General features: G+C 32.4%; 2 protein-coding genes across 2 annotated transcripts in view; one reads left to right on the top strand and one right to left on the bottom strand.

The window, feature by feature from the left end:
* LOC148306327 (transmembrane protein 120 homolog) overlaps window positions 1-19,213 on the bottom strand; it is a 369,069-nt gene that overhangs the window by 87,013 nt on the left and 262,843 nt on the right. The gene's annotated exons all lie outside the window — the stretch shown is intronic.
* The window catches only part of LOC148306329 (putative chitinase 10), a 37,388-nt gene that overhangs the window by 460 nt on the left and 17,715 nt on the right, over window positions 1-19,213 (top strand). The window contains exons 2-7 of the mRNA XM_088265208.1: window positions 15,141-15,326; window positions 16,072-16,223; window positions 16,309-16,538; window positions 16,621-16,732; window positions 17,230-17,415; window positions 18,630-18,801. Of these exons, the coding sequence (XP_088121334.1) occupies window positions 15,141-15,326; window positions 16,072-16,223; window positions 16,309-16,538; window positions 16,621-16,732; window positions 17,230-17,415; window positions 18,630-18,801 (1,038 nt within the window). The remainder of the gene's footprint in view (window positions 1-15,140; window positions 15,327-16,071; window positions 16,224-16,308; window positions 16,539-16,620; window positions 16,733-17,229; window positions 17,416-18,629; window positions 18,802-19,213) is intronic.

A 19,213-nucleotide genomic window follows, 5' to 3' on the forward strand; every position in this document is an offset into this window, starting at 1 on the left:
TCCGTCCCAGGAAATTTGGTGCAGACTAGCTGCACGGGGGGAGTGTTACGGACAGATCGCACACCCCGTGCGGCGGCCCTAAAAAAGAATTCCAGGCGCCTGGCGGCGAGCGAAACGGTCGCCCGTCGGAATGCGGCCCGAAGAAGGGCCTCTATGGATTCTACCGATTTCTCATGTATTTACAGAATGTATTAGATATAAGAAAGAATAAGACAATGTTAATACATAAATGCGCCTAGATGTTAAGTTGTATAAATAGATTACTGATATAGATTACTGATAAAATAAACTTGTAAATTGTAATGTAATAACGAACTGTTGGAACGGCACCGGTACGGTATGAAAGTGTAGCCCGTCCGGTGCCCATTAGAGAGAGACAGAGATATGGCTGTCTCTCTCCCCCGGCCGCTGATTGGCTGTACTTTCCCACTGTCGGGCGGTACGCGATCACGGCCGGGTATATAGAGGGCGCATTTTTTGGTAATAAACCAGTTCTGGTGTGACTGTTGAAACCTGTGTTTCATTTCTCCGCTCCCGCTCCTTGGACTACTCGCCGCGCCGCCAGCCTGGACCGCTTCGCCTCATTATACCGATTCACGGACCAGTTTCGGAAAGCCCTTATCAGGGCTATTGAGGTTGACTTGTCGGTCCAGTGCCGCTCTTCCCGGCTCATACATCCATTCACCTCCGTCCGTATCCAGCTTACTCGGTAACTCGGTACGGCGGGGCCGTCTGGAACGTCACCCCTTACAACGGTGGCATAGTTGGGAGATTCCGAAGAAGGCCAGGCGTGTACATTTTTGAGAGTCATCGCACGTAACCCACGCCGGTTACAGACCCCATACGTTGAAGCCGTAATAGTGGTTGGTATCTAGACATATTTTAGTAAAAGGTCCAAGGGATTCAAATAAGTATTGATAATTATAGAGAAACAGTGGAAATATATTAACTTAATAATATTGAATACGATAGCATTATACGTTTACATACATTTATACATAAATAATAAGATAAAATTTAGTCAATATCAGAATTAAAAATATCCATTACTAAAAAATCTGACGTGCTTTTGCTTTCGTTTTTAATTCAGCTATTTTCATGCCAGTTACAAAATAAAAGTTGTAAATTGTTGGCCAGTGTAATTTTTGAAACCACGAAGACTTGACACAATTTATTAATGTGGGTATGTATGTTAATTTTTTTTTTTATTGACTTGGCGTTTAATTTGTAGAACTGCATTTTAATTTATGTATTAATTTTAAATCAAACACAGATTTTTTGAGTCTACTAAGTTGTATTTTATTAACAAAAAACACATAAAAAATTATATTGTGACAATTGTTTCGCCTTGTAAGGTCACAATATAATTTTTTATGTGTTTTTTGTTAATAAAATACAACTTAGTAGACTCAAAAAATCTGTGTTTGATTTAAAATTAATACATAAATGTATGTTAAATTTCGGACATATACTCACACATATTTTTATAAAGAGAAGGTACAGTAAAACTTCGATATAACGGACCTCTACTTAACGAATCCAAAATAACTGACTAAAATCCGGTCAAATTATTGGCTGTTCGTCAGATAACGAAGTTTAACTACGTATATTATACGCATTTTTCTAATTTTAGAGCAGTGTTTCTTAACGAGGGCGCCAGCGCCCCCTTGTGGACGTTTTGGAAGTCTGGCGGGGTGTTTTTAAAATTTTAGAATAGTTTCAATAAAGAAAAACTACGCTTTCACACGCAAAATTTAAACTTTGGCATAAAACTCAATATTGTCATTCTCTTCATTTAAAACAAGGGCTTATTCAAAAACACATATTGTAGCCACATTAATGCCCTTATCAAAGGTATGATAATACGGTTCAAAGACTTGCAGGAACTTGTGATACCAGCTTGGTTAATTAATCCATCTTTATCAGACGTAGAAAGTGTCAGTCCCAATTTAAAAGAGCAATTTATTGATCTGCAAAATGACTGTGAGGCCAAAATAATATTAAATCAATGTCGTTATATTGATTTTTGGATACGTTTTCGTCATCCATACCCTTTTCTGTGGAAAGAATTTAAATTACCTATAATAATAGCCTTTCCATCTCCGTATTTAGTAGAGAAGGGTTTAAATGCAGTAATGCATATAGTGAAAAAAATCGCAATAACGATTACAAATAACACAAAGAGGAGATTTGAGAATGTTTTTAACTAAACTTGAACTAAATATAACGAAATTGGCGCAATCCCATGGGGCTCAAGGATCTCAAGGACTTTTTTTTAATAAAAAAAAATATTTGAAATTATTTGTTATACACGTTTTTTTTTTAAATTAATAAGGTGTTTTATTTTGTATTTCGTAATTTTTTTTTTATTTGGAGTAGGAAATTCATTGCATAAAATACATACAGGTAGGTAGGAACTTTTTTTTATAATAAAAAATATATTTGAAAAAAGGTGTTTTATTTTGTAATTCGTAATATTTTTTTGTTTGGACTAGGAAACCCATTGCATAAAATACATACAGGTAGGTAGGTAGTAGGTATGTAAATACATACAAAGAAAAAAGTGTAAATTTTCAATTTCGTTTTTTGTTGGGGGGCGGATGATAATTTTACACTGGAAAAGGGGCGATTTTTTCCAAAGGGTAAAGAAACACTGTTTTAGAGATGCAAATAAAACTTCAAAATTCTTTTTTCAATGCAGGATTACCGAAAGCAAGCGCATCGATATTAAACAACAACGCCACTTCACGAGTGAACGAAGACAATGAATAGAATTTCGTTAGTGTTTTGTATTGTTTATTTCTATTTCTATTCTTATTTATATCTAAATATTTGTACAGTGATCATAATTTTAAAAAAAGCTTTTTGGTTTGTTTTAAATCCATTTAAAAAAAACGGATTTATTCATTTTTATATAACAGAAAATTAAGTTGGTACCTACTGAAAGTCATAATGACGCACGTTTAAAGTATAAACCATGACAATTGGATATTGCACGCTCGAAGCAAATGGTCGTAATCAAACAATTCTCTTTTAATTTGTCAATTAAACTCGAAAATGCAGTAAGGCATCTTCGTAAGCGAAGGTGAACGCGTCGTATGGGTGTCTCGAAACTGACGTTCATTTTGATTCTTAACCTCTAAGCTGCTTGATTTCGAGTGTCAAACTTTCCGTCCCGTGCTGGATTATTTTACATTACAATATTTTTGACAAAAAAGCATATTTTTGCCTATTTTTTGTAGTGAAATTTTCGGATATCCATTATAGATGTTCACAGTATACAATGCACTTTACTTATTATGTTTTTATGGTGTATTTACACAAAAATATTAACATTTACGGACTTGCGGCCTAAAGTATGGCGGCTGTATAGAAGACGCGGCTGTTGTATCTGCGGAGCACGAGCCGACCGGAAGTATTCACGATAAAGTAGACACTAAATTAAAATAATTTTGATATTTTAAGACAATAAATCAAAGAGAACTAATTTATCCATGCCTCGAACCAAATTTAAGTGCAAAAAATTATCCATAGGTGTTGATATAAGTACGCGAAGTTAAAAAACGACTATGCATGCGATCCGCAGTCAACGGTACTTCTATAAAAAAACGACAATAGATGCGATCCGCAGCTTACGGGTTAAATCATTTTCGATGCATTGAATATTGAACGCCGACCTTTCACACGAGTTTCTTATGGAACTGTCGTAGTCACCTTCATTTTTCAACAAAACGAAAAAATGCCGGACGATAAAATTCCGGATGGTGGACAAGCGCCCTAAGGGCGATTCTCCACTACCCGGAATTAGACCGTCCTGCAGTCCGGTTTTGAAAAATGAAAGCGACTAAGACAGTTTAGCGTGATCGAATTTCCGCGGAACGTGTCCACGCACCGATCAAGAGCACCGATCCGAAGAAAGATGATCAAAAGCACCAGCCAATCCAAGCCAATCATCGTTTTATCACGCTCACTAAAGTGCCGGACGGTAAAATTCCGTGTAGTGCACAAACGCCCTAAGTACATATTAGTAATAATAAAAAGTGTTAATTTACAGCATAATAATAAAAAAATACCAGTTGTTTGTGGCATGTATCACTCAATTTTGGGTGCTTTGCCAAATATATATATATATATATATATATATATATATATATATATATATATATATATATATATATATATATATATATATATATATATATATATATATATATATATATATATATATATATATATATATATATATATATATATATATATATATATATATATATATATATATATATATATATATATATATATATATATATATATATATATATATATATATATATATATATATATATATATATATATATATATATATATATATATATATATATGTATATATGTATATATGTATATATATATATATATATATATATATATATATATATATATATATATATATATATATATATATATATATATATATATATATATATATATATATATATATATATATATATATATATATAATAATAATAAAACCCTTATCCGCACCCCAATGGTGCATAGGGCACTGCGTCATATAAATGCAGTGTTATCTTGATCATTTACACATAAAGGAAAGGTGATCAGCCTTCCGCTTCAGGTACCAGTCCAGGGTAATATTGAATAAATATGACAGTGAAAAAATCACGTATATTTATTTTACCCCCCTTGGGAATCGAACCCGGGACCTCCAGAACGGTAGCCGAGCGTGCTGACCATTACACTACGGAGGCGGACATATATATATATATATATATATATATATATATATATATATATATATATATATATATATATATTTAACGTGGTAATATTTTTCTTTTGTAAATTGCGTGTAAATAATATGTAAAGTGGGTGTATAATAATAAAATAAACAATGTGTTGCTTTGTAATTAAAGTTTATTCTTAATTTATCTTTATAATAATTTTTATATCTATCTATCTATCTATCTATCTGATTCTAACAGTTAATAATATTATCGGAAGTCTTTTGTTTTCTTCTGAGCGACGCATGCGACATCTAGTGGTAGAACTGTTTTATGTAGGTACTATTTGTAGGTACTTTTTGTAAGTACTTAATAAAATGTATAGGTAGGTACCTAGTTATTTTATTACATCTCCCCCCTTGGGGATGAAAATTCATAGTAAAATTTTCACTCGTCCTCCGGATCATCTTCTTGTAGTGAAGGGACTGGTATAAGTTTAGTGATATGATAAAGTTTTTTTTTTTTTTTTTCTTTCTTTTTTTTTTTTTTTTATTTTTTTTTTTTTTTTTTTTTTTTGTTTTCTCGTTTTTGGGACACCCTGTACACACTCATCTATGAATACGTAGGTACGCTAGTAAATGGCGAGTCTTCTTGTTCTGTAACCCTAAAGGCCTAAAGGTTTATTCACAATGCAGATTCGAAGGCCGTTGAGAAAATGTTTATGGGTGAGAAGCCTCAACAGGAAAACAAGTATTCAGTTCAATTATGCATGTAAATGGCTGTGGTATTAATAACTGCATAAACATGCAGTCCTGTTTTGGAAAACTAAGGAAATGATATAAAAATATCGATCGACACACATATACACTTATATATATAAATATATATAAATAATATATATATATATATATATATATATATATATATATATATATATATATATATATATATATATATATATATATATATATATATATATATATATATATATATATATATATATATATATCTTCATCATCTTAAAACCCTTATCCGCACAGGGCACTGCAGGTGCATAGGGCACTGCATAATATAAACGCAGTGTTATCTTGATCGTTAACACATGAAGGAAAGGTGGTCAGCCGTCCACTTCCGGTACCATTCCAAGGTAATATTGAATAAATATTAAAGTGAAAAAATCACGTATTTTTATACGACTTATTTATATGACGTATGTATTATTATTCTTAATATTTTAAATACGACTTATGGTTAAATAAATAAAATCACTTAATTTATTTTCAATCCCCTGAGAATTGAGCCCGGGATCTCCAGCGTGATAAGGTAACGACTACACTACGCAGGCGGACATCATATGCTTCAGTTGAAAAGATCTTCCGTGTGCTACTTTTTCGACATCTGTATGAATAAAAATAAACGTCCGAAATGTTGGCACTGTGGTTGTCAATGATTTCTAGAATGGTGAATGACACTACATATAGCTCCGTTTTAAGTTTTTTGGAGACGTTTAACCCTGATGATGACAAGGTTCATGTCGAAAGTACACTTGGATCTCTTTTTATGCGATAGATAAGTTCGCATAAAAGAGACCCAAGAGTCGCATTCAAAAAGACTTGAACTAGATACAAAACTGGTGGAAAGGTTTCATTATTTTTAAAAACCGCATAACTTCAAATCAAAATGAATGTACCAAAAATCACATAAAAAAGTTAATAAAAAATCATAAAAATAAAAACAGAAGAGTTTTTTCCTTAATTAAATATCCACATATCGCTCACTCCTTTCAAGAACGTCATAAATAAAAAAAACTTGATTATTCAAGAGATCGTTTTTAAAGTTTAAAAATATAATACAATGTATTAAAAATAAATATCAGGCCACTTATTAAACTTTTTACTGCGTAACAGATCTTTTTAGGTAAAATCTGAAGGTTTTTTCCCCATTTGAAATGTTAAGTATATTTAAAAAAATAATTAAACAACACCTTTTCTTCAAAATGCAAAAACAACATTTTCTTCCCTGTAGCGGGTAAATATTAAGTTAAAAATATGCCTCTTTTACTGGGATAAAGTACATTTTCTGAGCATTCCGAAAACATGTACAACTGAAAATTGTCGATTTAAATTTTAAGATTTACTTAGTAGATACCACTATTTCTTAAAATCCATTGTGAAACGTGTTTCGGTGCATTCCGCGTCATTTTCAAACACCGTATTTCGATGCATTCCACATGATTGAAGAAAATGGTGCGGAATGCATCGAAACACGTGTAACAATAAATTCTAAGAAATACTGGTATTTACTAGGTAAAACTTGAATCAAAAATGGATAGATTTTACCACAAACTGACTGCCGAATCAAGTAATGAAAACTTATAAAGTTGAAGCCTAAGTAGAATGATGATTAGTGTTCATATATCTCCCTTACTTCTCGACAGATTTCAATAAGAATGTTACCTTAGTCTTGTGATTTTTCGTATTAATTTATTGGCCAATAATCACACATCATGAGAATGACCCATTACGATATTTTAAGAGTTTTTGTTAGTTATTGTTAAGGCCAGTATTCACGGTAAGAACACTCGTCAGAGTCATCAGACAAAAGTGCAAGGTCCTGCAGCGAGCTGTCGGTCTGACCGCAGCAGTGAGTGGGGCCCCTAACAGCAATACTGATCCATCAGGGTCAAGCTTTGAGAAACTTGATGTGAATCAGTATCATTTTGTACGTAAATCAATAAACAAGTCTATTAATTTCCTTTGAATCGACGACCATCCCATGAACCGAGTAATACAAGGATCGGTGTTCAGTTCATTCCGAGTTCATCCTCGAAATATCGATTGAATGGAAAAATGGTAAGATATCAAAATATATTAACATATTAATACATAAACACATAAATTTACCATAAGGTTTTTAGCAAAAGAGGTTATTGATTTAAAAATGTTCGATAAATAAATATATATGGCGTTTTTATTATTGACAAAAATACAACAATTTCATACTATTTATGTAAGCCTAAGCGGTTCATTTTAAGAAAAAGGTTTCTAATTGTGGTAGAGTAGAGTGGGTTCGAACCGAGAAACTCTGACTCAAGAGTCCGCGACACTAACCACAGGACCACAACCCGATAAATTTATTTATAAACCTTGAGGTGAAGTGTGTCCTAAACAGTATCCAACTGTATTTATATATCCATATATATATATATATATATATATATATATATATATATATATATATATATATATATATATATATATATATATATATATATATATATATATTTATATATATATATATATATATATATATATATATATACATATATATATATATACATATATATATATATATATATATATATATATATATATATATATATATATATATATATATATATATATATATATATATATATATATATATATATATATATATATATATTATAAAATTAAGCAGACATAATTTATTTTATTAAAAAAATGCCACTAAAAACTATATCCGTAAAACTTCAAAGCCCTCAACTGATTCGGTAATCACTTTTTTGGTAAAATCTATCCATTTTTAATTTACGTTTTACTTGGTAAATACCACTTCTTCTTAAATTTATTGTGATACGTATTTCGATTCATTCCATATCATTTTCGGCATCATACGGTGATTGAAAATGATACGGACTGCATTGAAACACGTGTTACAATAGATTTAAAGAAATAGTTACATATATTTACTAAGTAAAACATAAATGAAAATCTTAAAAGTCAACAATATCTGAACAAAAAAGGTGACAGTTTTTCGTGGATATCTCAGGAACTCGTTCATTAAGGAGTCCTAATTTTGCAACCTTCGAATATTATGAGCAAAATCAAATGCCAAATAAGATTTATATGTAATTATTATAGTAAGAATTAAAAAGACTTTCTAAAAAATGAATCGCTGTTCTGACTTCTGACGCAACCACGGATCAACAAAACCTTTTCTTTTAAGACATTTTGTACATAATATTAATCATTATACGTCAATCATATTAAACATTTTGCTCACTCCTTTCAACAACGTCATAAATAAAAAATTGACAATTTTCAGTTGTGCATGTTTTCGGAATGCCCAGAAAATGTACTATATCCCTGCAAAAGAGGAATATTTTTAACTTAATATTTACTAGCTACAGGGCAGAAAATGTTGTTTTTGCAAGAAAAGGTACTGTGTAATTTTTTTTACCTAAAAAGATCTGTTGCACTGTAAAAAGTTCAATAAGTGGCTTGATATTTATTTTTTAATACATTGTGTTACATTTTTAAACTTTAAAAACGTTCTCCTGAAAAATCAAGTTTTTTGATTTATGACGTTGAAAGGAGTGAGCGATTTGTGAACTAGACAGCATACAGATTTAGGGTGGCACAAAATCGATCATCCAATTTTGTATATAAATAACTTTTTTACTAAATAAAAAAAAAGATTTTAAGTAATGGAAATCTTTTTATGGATCTTTAAGTTTTTTAAGTGGAATATATGATATCAGTCAAGAAGCTGGTGCCAGTGGTGATACACGTTTGTGCCCGTTTTATGGCATTTTCCATGACTTCCATGAGACCTGTTAGCATTCCTGTCAAGTATTATCTTTAAAGGCTGCGATTATCTGAAGTGTGTTAGCATAAACCTGTAACTTCAAGGAGCCCCAAAGAAAGAAGTCTGGGATGGTTAAATCGGGCGATCTTGCTGACCATGCCAAATCACCAAAACGGAAGATTTCGCGAACAGGAAACGCTTTCTTCTCAATATCAATTACATTGTTTAACTATTTGTTTATTGCAGTTGTCTTGTTTACAAATGCCAAATATAATTTACGTACAACGTCATTTCGCTCACTCCTTTCAACAACGTTATATTAAAAAAAAAACTGATTTTTCAGGAGATCGTTTTTAAAGTTTAAAAATATATTATAATGTAATATCAAGCCACTTATTGAACTTTTTACTGTGCAACTGATCTTTTGAGGTAAAACCTGAATGTTTTTTCTGCATTTGAAAAATATTTAATATATAAAAAAAATAATTTAACAATACCTTTTCTTTAAAATGCAAAAACAACACTTTCTACCCTGTAGCGGATAAATATTAAGTTAAAGATATGCCGCTTTTGCTGGGACATAGTACATTTTCTGAACATTCCGAAAACATGCAAAACTGAAAATTTACGATTATTGATATATGACGTTGTTGAAAGGAGTGTTATCAATATTTTCTTCAGTACAAAGTACTTTCTTTCCTATATAGTACATTTTCTGGGTATTCCGAAAACATGTACAACTGAAAATTGACGATTTTTGATATATGACGTTGAAAGGAGTGAGCGAAATATGATAATATAGGGTCCGCCATCTAAAGTTTTTTTTTTCAACTAGTGCTTATTTCGTGAATGGTAACACTTAGCTCATGTCTGATTTGACAGATAATTAGTTTTATCCTTCCGCTGAGCGAATATGGTTGTGTATACGCTTGAACAACGCTGGGAAATATTGCGACATTACTTTGAAAATCATGGTAATGTTGCAGAATGTGTGCGAAAATTGCGTACGGTTTTTGGAAGAAGAGAAGCACCGTCAGCTCCGTATGTTCGTTATCTTGTGAAAAAAGTGAAAGAAACTGGCATCCTCATCGATAAACCAAAGCGTGAAAAGCCAAAAACAGTGCGTACACCCGAGAATATCGATGTTGTGGCAGAAAGTGTGCGTGAAGCGCCATCAACATCAATTCACCGTCGTTCTCAACAATTGAACATTTCGGAGACATCATTGAGACGAATTTTGCATAAAGACCTTGGTATGACGCCATACAAAGTCCAATTGGTTCAGGAGTTGAAGCCAACTGACCATCCAATGCGTTTTCGCTTCGCTGAGTGGGCCTGCGATCGACTTACAGAAGATGCCGATTTTGCCAAAAAAATCATCTTTTCGGATGAAGCTCATTTTGATCTTGGCGGGTATGTAAACAAGCAAAATTGTCGTATTTGGGGCACAGAAAACCCGCACGCATACATTGAAAAGCCGGTACACCCAAAACGAGTCACTGTTTGGTGCGGATTTTGGTCCAGAGGCATAATTGGGCCATTTTTCTTTGAAAATGAGCAAGGAGTGGCCGTTACAGTCAATGGCGATCGTTATCGGGCCATGTTGAACGGATTTTTGTTCACAAAAATTGAAGAGGAGGATATTGGCAACATTTGGTTTCAACAGGACGGCGCTACGTGCCACACAGCCGAAGCTACACTCGATTTTTTTTATAGCATTTTCAAAAAAAAAAAGTTATTTGGCGGACCCTTTATGTGACGCGTTTCCTCTTATCAAGACATTATCAAACGCTCTCTTAACACTTGTTTGATAATGTCTTAATAAGACGAAACGCGTCACATATTATCATATACATGTAAATAAAAGTAGAATTCAATCCAATAATTGTGTTTAATTTTGGATATAATACCCAACAACACATGATAGTTATTTTATAAAAACCAAGAAAGACAATTATTATTTGCGATTTTTAATTGAAACTAGTTATTTCCTATTCAGTTCAAAATCCCATTGTATGTTCAGTATATAGGTAATTAATTATAAATAATTACTGATAATTATAATGGTTACGTTATCAGAGAACCGGAATGTTTCATAGAACCACAGAGATATAGTTTTTATTTTTTTATTGATTGTTTGTACTACTTTATATAAAAACATAAATAGTTTTATAATGATTATTCATTAACCTATACATATAACTTCCTTTAAATAAATTATAATAATTTACTTAAATTTGATGGATTTCACCGAAGATCGCGAGAATATTTATCAAAAAATTAATTGAGCATCACACGTTTTGAATACTTCGAAAGAAAAAATGCCAGACTATTCCTAAGTATTGAATTCCTTTATATATATGTAATAAAATACCTAGGTACCTACCTATACATTTTATTAAGTACTTACAAATAGTACCTACATAAAACAGTTCTACAACCAGATGTCGCATGCGTCGCACAGAATAAAACAAAAGACATCAGATAGAAAAAATATAATATTGTGAACTGTCAGAATCAGATAGATAGATAGATAGATATAAAAATATTGTAAAGATTGATTAAGAATAAACTTTAATTATAAACTTTAATTACAAAGCAACACATTGTTTATTTTATTATTATACACCCACTTTACATATTATTTACACCCAATTTACGAAGGAAAATATTACCACGTTATATATATATATATATATATATATATATATATATATATATATATATATATATATATATATATATATATATATATGTAAATATATTTTTTTTTAGACGGGAATTGCATTTATTATTTACCTTGCTTATTATGTACAAGGTTTATAGATCATTAATTGGCTTTTTGATTCTTCTAACTAAATAAATATGTTTTTATTTGAATCTTTGTTGGGAACAGGAGGGATAATCTAGTGTGGGCCAATCAGTGTATTCCTATATTATAAAGATTTCAAATTTCTTATGATGATGAGGAAAAAGAAGAAGATTATGACGGTAATGATGATGATGAAGGAGACGATGACGATAATGATGACGAAGAAGAAGACGATGACAATTAAGATAAAAAAGAAGAAGAATATGATGATAATGATGATAATGATGAAGAAGAAGAAGAAGAATAGCACTACTCACAACCCGTGTCGGCTTGTGGTCCCGTGGTTAGTGTCGCGGACTCTTGAGTCAGATTTTCTCGGTTTGAACCCACTCTACCACAATTTGATACCTATTTCTAAAAATGAGCTGCTCAGGTTCACAGAAATAGTATGAAATTGAAGTATTTTTGTAAATAATAAAAACACAAATACTTTTTTATTATTATTTATTCAGAAGATGATAATTATCAGTAACATTTTACACTTTGAAAACGTAATTTCTTTTCACATCAAACTTTAGTAAAATCACGTTTTGAATGGTACTACCAATAAATTAGAAATACATTCGTTTCGATATTGTACTCAATCGCTTTATTTTTTTTATTCTTTATGCTTTTTCGTGCAATACATTTTTTGCTGCATACAAATTCTCAAGTTACAAACCGCGAGAAATGCAATGCAATCATTATCTATCGAACTATCTGCTCATAGGCTACCGAAAGAAATAAATGCCCGGTAATAATTCTCTCATTTCATAGGGTATTATCACTCGGGAGGAATATCTAATTCAACATACTCAACCTATAAAGGATTATGTAAGACTCGTTTCGTGTTTATAACAGCCGATATAATCAATATTTTCATTCATTTTCTTTTGCAAATTCACCTTCGTAAAACGTTGTTTTCTTGAGTTGGTAACGAATGACGTCACAAAAACGAATCCACACTATCACAGCTCTTTTAAGCAGATACATAAAGGGATACGCCCCATAACACACCCGATGACGTATAGCGGTGTTCGTTTTTCGTTTTATTAAAATATCTAAAGTTTATACATTCATATCTCCCTTATACATATTTTAATAAGAATGTCTTGTGTTTTTTTTATATTAATTTATTAGCCAATAAACCAACATCATGACAAAAATCCATTATTTACCCCGTGAACGCTTTCAGGCCTAAACTTTTGGACCTTACCTACAAAAGATATCTGAATAATAAATATCTAGTAGGCACTGGTCATTGCGAAATATTTTCCCGCCCAAGTGCGTCATATTAGTCACGTTTTCTTGTTGTGGAAGTTTCGCAATCTGTTTATTATGAATGCAATAATATTGAAGATGACCCCAAGTCCCTAAATTACATAATCAAGATACTATTATAAATATATTAACAAGTAATTCTAAATAGATTCCGTTCTAATTATTATTATTTAATATAACGAGTCAGTACCTAGATATACGAGTAGGTACGTGCTATCACCTCGGGTTTCCCACCGACAAAACATAGGTTATATTTATTATTTAAACTACAGATATTATATTATTTATTGATTCGGCATTACCTTTGTGGAATGACATGATTATTTTAATTAAATTAAACACTTGAATAATCCACTGAATTGAGTTTTATTTTTATTTACGACTAGTTTCGAAAACGACAATTGTTTTCGAAACTAGTCGTAAATAAAAATAAAACTCAATTCAGTGGATTATTCAAGTTTTTAATTTAATTAAAATACAGATATTATGTTACACCCGGGTTTATAAATAATATGAATATTCCTCGGTTTTACCGGCGCGCGGCGTAACAAAAGCCACATTTTCCTTATGCAATGCTTCCTATATCAAACATGAATATGTTTCATTTATCATATATCGCTCACTCCTTTCAACAACGTCAAATATAAAAAATCATCAATTTTCAGTTGTGCATGTTTTTGGAATGCCCAGAAAATGTACTATATTCCAGCAAAAGCGGCAAAATTTTAACTTAATATTTACCCGCTACAGGGCAGAAAAGGAGCGAGCGATATGTAGTAGGCACTTGATTGTCGTTAGATACTTGTAATATGTAATTAAAGTAGGTACTTAACTGTTTTTTTTTTGTTTTCTAGGAAACGTGTAAAAAAGTTGTGATATTCTTTGTGTGTTTACTAAGTATTGTGGTCCATTCAGGTAAGCATTATAAAAAATATTTAAATGTAGGTATAAAAAAGAAACAGTCAAAAACGAAAAAAGTTATAACAATCGAAATTAAAACTTGTAAGTGTGTCTGTAATTTAAGAGTAAATATTTTCATATATCGCTCACTCCTTTCAACAACGTCATACATATATTAAAAAACTGAATTTTTCAGGAGATCGTTTTTAAAGTTTAAAAATATATTATAATGTAATATCAAGCCACTTATTGAACTTTTTACTGTGCAACTGATCTTTTTAGGTAAAACCTGAATGTTTTTTCCCCATTTGAAAAATATTTAGTAAAAAAAAAAAAATTTTACTGTGCAACAGATATTTTTAGGTAAAACCTGAAGGTTCTTTCTTAATTTGAAAAATATTAAGTATATTTAAAAAAAATAATTAAACAATACCATTTCTTAAAAATGCAAATAAAACAACTTTCTGACCTATAGCGGGTAAATATTAAGTTTAAAATATGCCGCTTTTGCTGGGATATAGTACAATTTCTGGGCATTCCGAAAACATGCACAACTGAAAAAGGACGATTTTTGATATATGACGTTGTTGAAAGGAGTGAGCTATATGTTATCAATATTTTCTTCAGTACAAAGTAGAAGGTGTAGGATTCTCAACTGTATTTAGTATGAACAAGCTAACTGGCACAATTTATTGAAAGTTTATTGGAATCCTTCTAAGTCAGATCAAAGTAGCCGAAAGAAAAGTTTAATTTAATAAATCTGTACATTCAATATGTTTTGTGACCGATAAATGTTCTAGGGGCCCAGACAGAGTCGAGAGTGCTATGCTACTACACCAATTGGTCTGTGGGCAGGCCGGGGATCGGCCGCTTCACTCCCAGCAATATAGACCCCTTCCTCTGCACCCACATTCTCTACGCCTTCGGGGCCATCACTAAATCCAGCGTCGTCCAACCATCCAACAGGCAACAGGATATAGTGAACAGTAAGATCCAACACCCAACATCTCAACAATAATTACACAAGTCCAAAAAGGATGTCTCATCTTAGTCTTGTATTCTGTTTCTTGACATTATTTTTTGACATCTCAACAAAGGTGAAGAAGAATATGGAAGTCTGGGCATTAATGACCGTCATAGGCTCGTTCGAGTAATTACTTTTCACACATGTAAAATTTACCAATTCTACCTATGATTGACGACCACATCACTCAAATTCTTGGAACATCTAAATATATTTTTTAAATTCGAAACATAGTGCTTGAATTACTAGAATTTCACTAGACACATGTATAGTGAGATGAAAGAAGCTTTTTTTTATTCTAATAAAAAAGCTTCTGTTTCCACAAACACTTAAATTAAAATTTTTAGTATTTAAAGTTTGCCTTTGTCTGATTTACGTCGATAAGTAAGTTTTCAAGATTTTAATTGATTTTATGAGCAAAAGATAGTACACTTTGATCAACCCGATATGAAATTGCATATTATATGTGAATGGCGCAGTAGTAAGTGTATACTTGTCTATCATAGCAGTAACAACCGCCCTTGTGTATTAATAAGCTAGAAAATGACATCAGGACAGTGTAAACAGGATGTTAACTCATTTTGTTTTGCATACGTAAAAGCCAGACCCAAAAATCGTGTCGACCGTTGTTATCTAACATAACTAGTGTGTATAGATTATAGAAAAATAACACGACTTATCATACATCCTCCGTATTTGCATTATAGATGGCTACATCAGTTTTACCAGCTTGAAGAATATGAACCCTAACCTAAAGACGATGTTATCAATTGGAGGATCTGCAGAAGGGTCTACCACATTTTCTTTCGTGGGCTCTGATAGAGACAGGCGTCAAATGCTCATTCAAAATATCATTCAGGTAACAATGCCTCGCTAACATTCTGTATAAAAATTTATATAATGATTTGATGAACATCCAGTGTGATTGTGAGTGGTTTTTGTAGTTTTTGCGAGAGTACAAATTTGACGGGCTCGATGTAGACTGGGGTCAGCCGGCATTTGGAAAGGGAGGCAAACCAGAGGACAAGGAAAACTATGCAAAGCTGATGCAGGAATTGAGAGAAGAGTTTGAGATAGAAGCCGCCGATGGAACACCGAGGCTGTTGCTGTCCATGACAGTACCGAGAGTGAAGGAATATATTGAAAAAGGATATGATATTCCTAAACTTATAAGGTTAGTATAGCTTAGGAATATACTAACATAATATTCCTGGATGCATAATAAATTATATTTCTGTCTTTCTTTAAAACCACAGAGCTGTGGACTGGATGAGCATCCGAGCCTATGACTATCGTTCTCCCTTGGATCCCACAGTCAACCACCATTCTCCATTGTATGGATTGGATTCAGATGATGAACTTAATGCTGTGAGTATTTTGTGTGCAATTACAATAAAGCTATTTTTTTAGTTGTTTTTTTTTTTATTTGTATGCATTTATTTAAATCACAATTAATACACATTTAGAACATTTTTTTGCAGAGACCCACCAAGCCACCTTGTGTGTCTTGTCGGTGGAGTTATTTTTTAACGCATTTTTATTGTTTTAAACGATTTTAACCTAATTTACACCCAAAAAAAGGGAGAAAAATTAAGAATACAAACATTTTACAATTTTCATAAAATGAACTCTTGATCATTTACCCATTCCTTTTCTTTGCCTTTGTTCCATATTTTATTTTGACCTCTAACATCCGCCGGCAATAAATTAAAATGTTCTGAACGATATATTGCAGTGTTCGACTCCCATATTTATTGTTAATTCTTGGGACTATCGAACCTTCGTTATCATTTTGAATTTTCTATTTACCATATGCTTTGTGACAGTTTAGATTGAAGTAATTGAAAGATGTATAAAATTTTCAGAATCACACCGTCCAATACTATATCCAAAATGGAGCTGATAGAAACAAGCTAGTTCTGGGTATTCCAACATTTGGGCGCACCTTTACCCTGGAAGACCCTTCATTAACCGCAATAGGCTCTCCCGCTGTTGGACCTGGAGAGAAAGGAGTAGCCACTGGAGAAAATGGATTCTTCGCTTATTATGAGGTTCGTTTCTTAAGAATGTAGCGTTTTTTTTAAGATGGGAGATGCATTCGTTTTTCACCTTGCTAATTATGTAGGTACGCGAATTTTCGTTTCTTCTTATCGTGTTTTTATTTTAACCCATGTTGAGGACAGGAACGATAATCTAGTGTAGGCCAATCAAGAACTTCTCAGCATTTGCTTATTGCTGGAAGGAAGCCACGCAAAACTCCTCAGGAGAAGCCGGACTGTTGACTGTCGTCAACAGGCATTCCGTTTCAAAAGAAGATTTTAGGTTTCACTATTTTGTGCCCTAGCTTAGTTTATGGTACCTATCGTTGCGCTCGTAAATTCTCCCGGTCTGTGACCGATATTTTTGAATTTGCAACTTCTCTCTTTTGGTTGCGGGGTTGCTAGCTGAGCTGTCTTTGGGTCGTAAGCAGAAGAAAAATTCTCTGAAAAGACCCGTTACTAATAACGTCTGTAGAAGGTGTTGCGTCTATAGCGGAAAATCCTTTATTGAGTTGCAACTGAGTAGGTACTCAAATGACACCGGGTTCAAATCTTACTAATTAATTATTCATATACTCTATAAAAAGTTGCCTTTTTGTTTGGAATATTTGAAATGTGGCTTCACCACAGAATGCTTCATACTCACTGGATGGGTAGGATCACAAATGAAGAAGTTCTTAGAAGAGCTGGATCAAACAGAGAACTCTTGTCTAATATCAAGGTTCGTAAGATCTCATATCTTTTTTTTGTGTTTTTTTTAGATGGGAATTGCATTTATTATTTACCTTGCTTATTATGTACAAGGTTTATAGATCATTTAGTGGATTTTTGTTTCTTATAGCTAATTAAATATGTTTTTATTTGAATCTGTGTTGGGAACAGGAGGGATAATCTAGTGTGGGCCAAACAGGAACTTCTCAGCATTTGCTCATTGCTGGGAGGAAGATCCCATATCTGGGTCATATATTTCGCGTAGAGAAAAATCCCCTTCTACAATTAGTTACGATGGGGAAGATAGAAGTACTGTGAGGAGCTGGGAGAAAGCAAATATCCTGGTTGCGCAACATTCGCGTCTGGACAAAGGACAAAGAAATCTTTGCCAGAATGTTCGCCAACGTTAGGGGGACCTAACTGGGTACAAGCAGAAGAGAAGATGCTTGGAAGCCTGGCGTTTGCATCAGAAGCACTTGCGGTTGCTAAATTATCTTTGGTGTTTATTATTTTAGATTTGTTCAAATTTGCTACCAAAAAGTGATCCCGCGGATAAGTGGACGGTGGTGCAACCGACTTCCGAGGCTTTGGGACCATATGCCTTCAAGGGAGACCAGTGGGTTGGATATGATGATGTTGGCAGTGTCCAGAGAAAGGCGGAATACGCCGCTCAACAAGAACTTGGAGGTATGCAAAAGATAAATATTATTTCATTAATTCATTCAGTAGTCATTTTGTGGTAAAATCTATTATTTTTTTTTAAAAGGGAAATTATTTGTGTTTTTATTATTTACACAAATATATCAAATTCAACATTTTGAGTGTGTCCAAACAAACGCAAAATCTGGATTATCTCCAATTATAGGAATTATTGTCATATTATTTTTTTGACATCTCATCAAAGATAAAGAAAAAGTTGATACAAAGAAAGATAACGTTTCAAAGTTGGTTCATACATATAGAACTTCCAAGAATTTGAGTAGTGTGGTTGTCAATAATGGGCAAAATTGGTGAACGTTACACGTGTGTAAAGTGATCACTTAAACCAGTCTATGACGGTCGTAAGCCCCGTAAATGCCCAGACTTCCATATTCTTCTT

The sequence above is a fragment of the Brachycentrus maculatus genome, unplaced genomic scaffold, assembly GCF_059751285.1.
Source record: "Brachycentrus maculatus isolate JH-2025_06_01 unplaced genomic scaffold, ASM5975128v1 h1tg000244l, whole genome shotgun sequence".
Taxonomy (NCBI): Eukaryota; Metazoa; Arthropoda; class Insecta; order Trichoptera; family Brachycentridae; genus Brachycentrus; species Brachycentrus maculatus.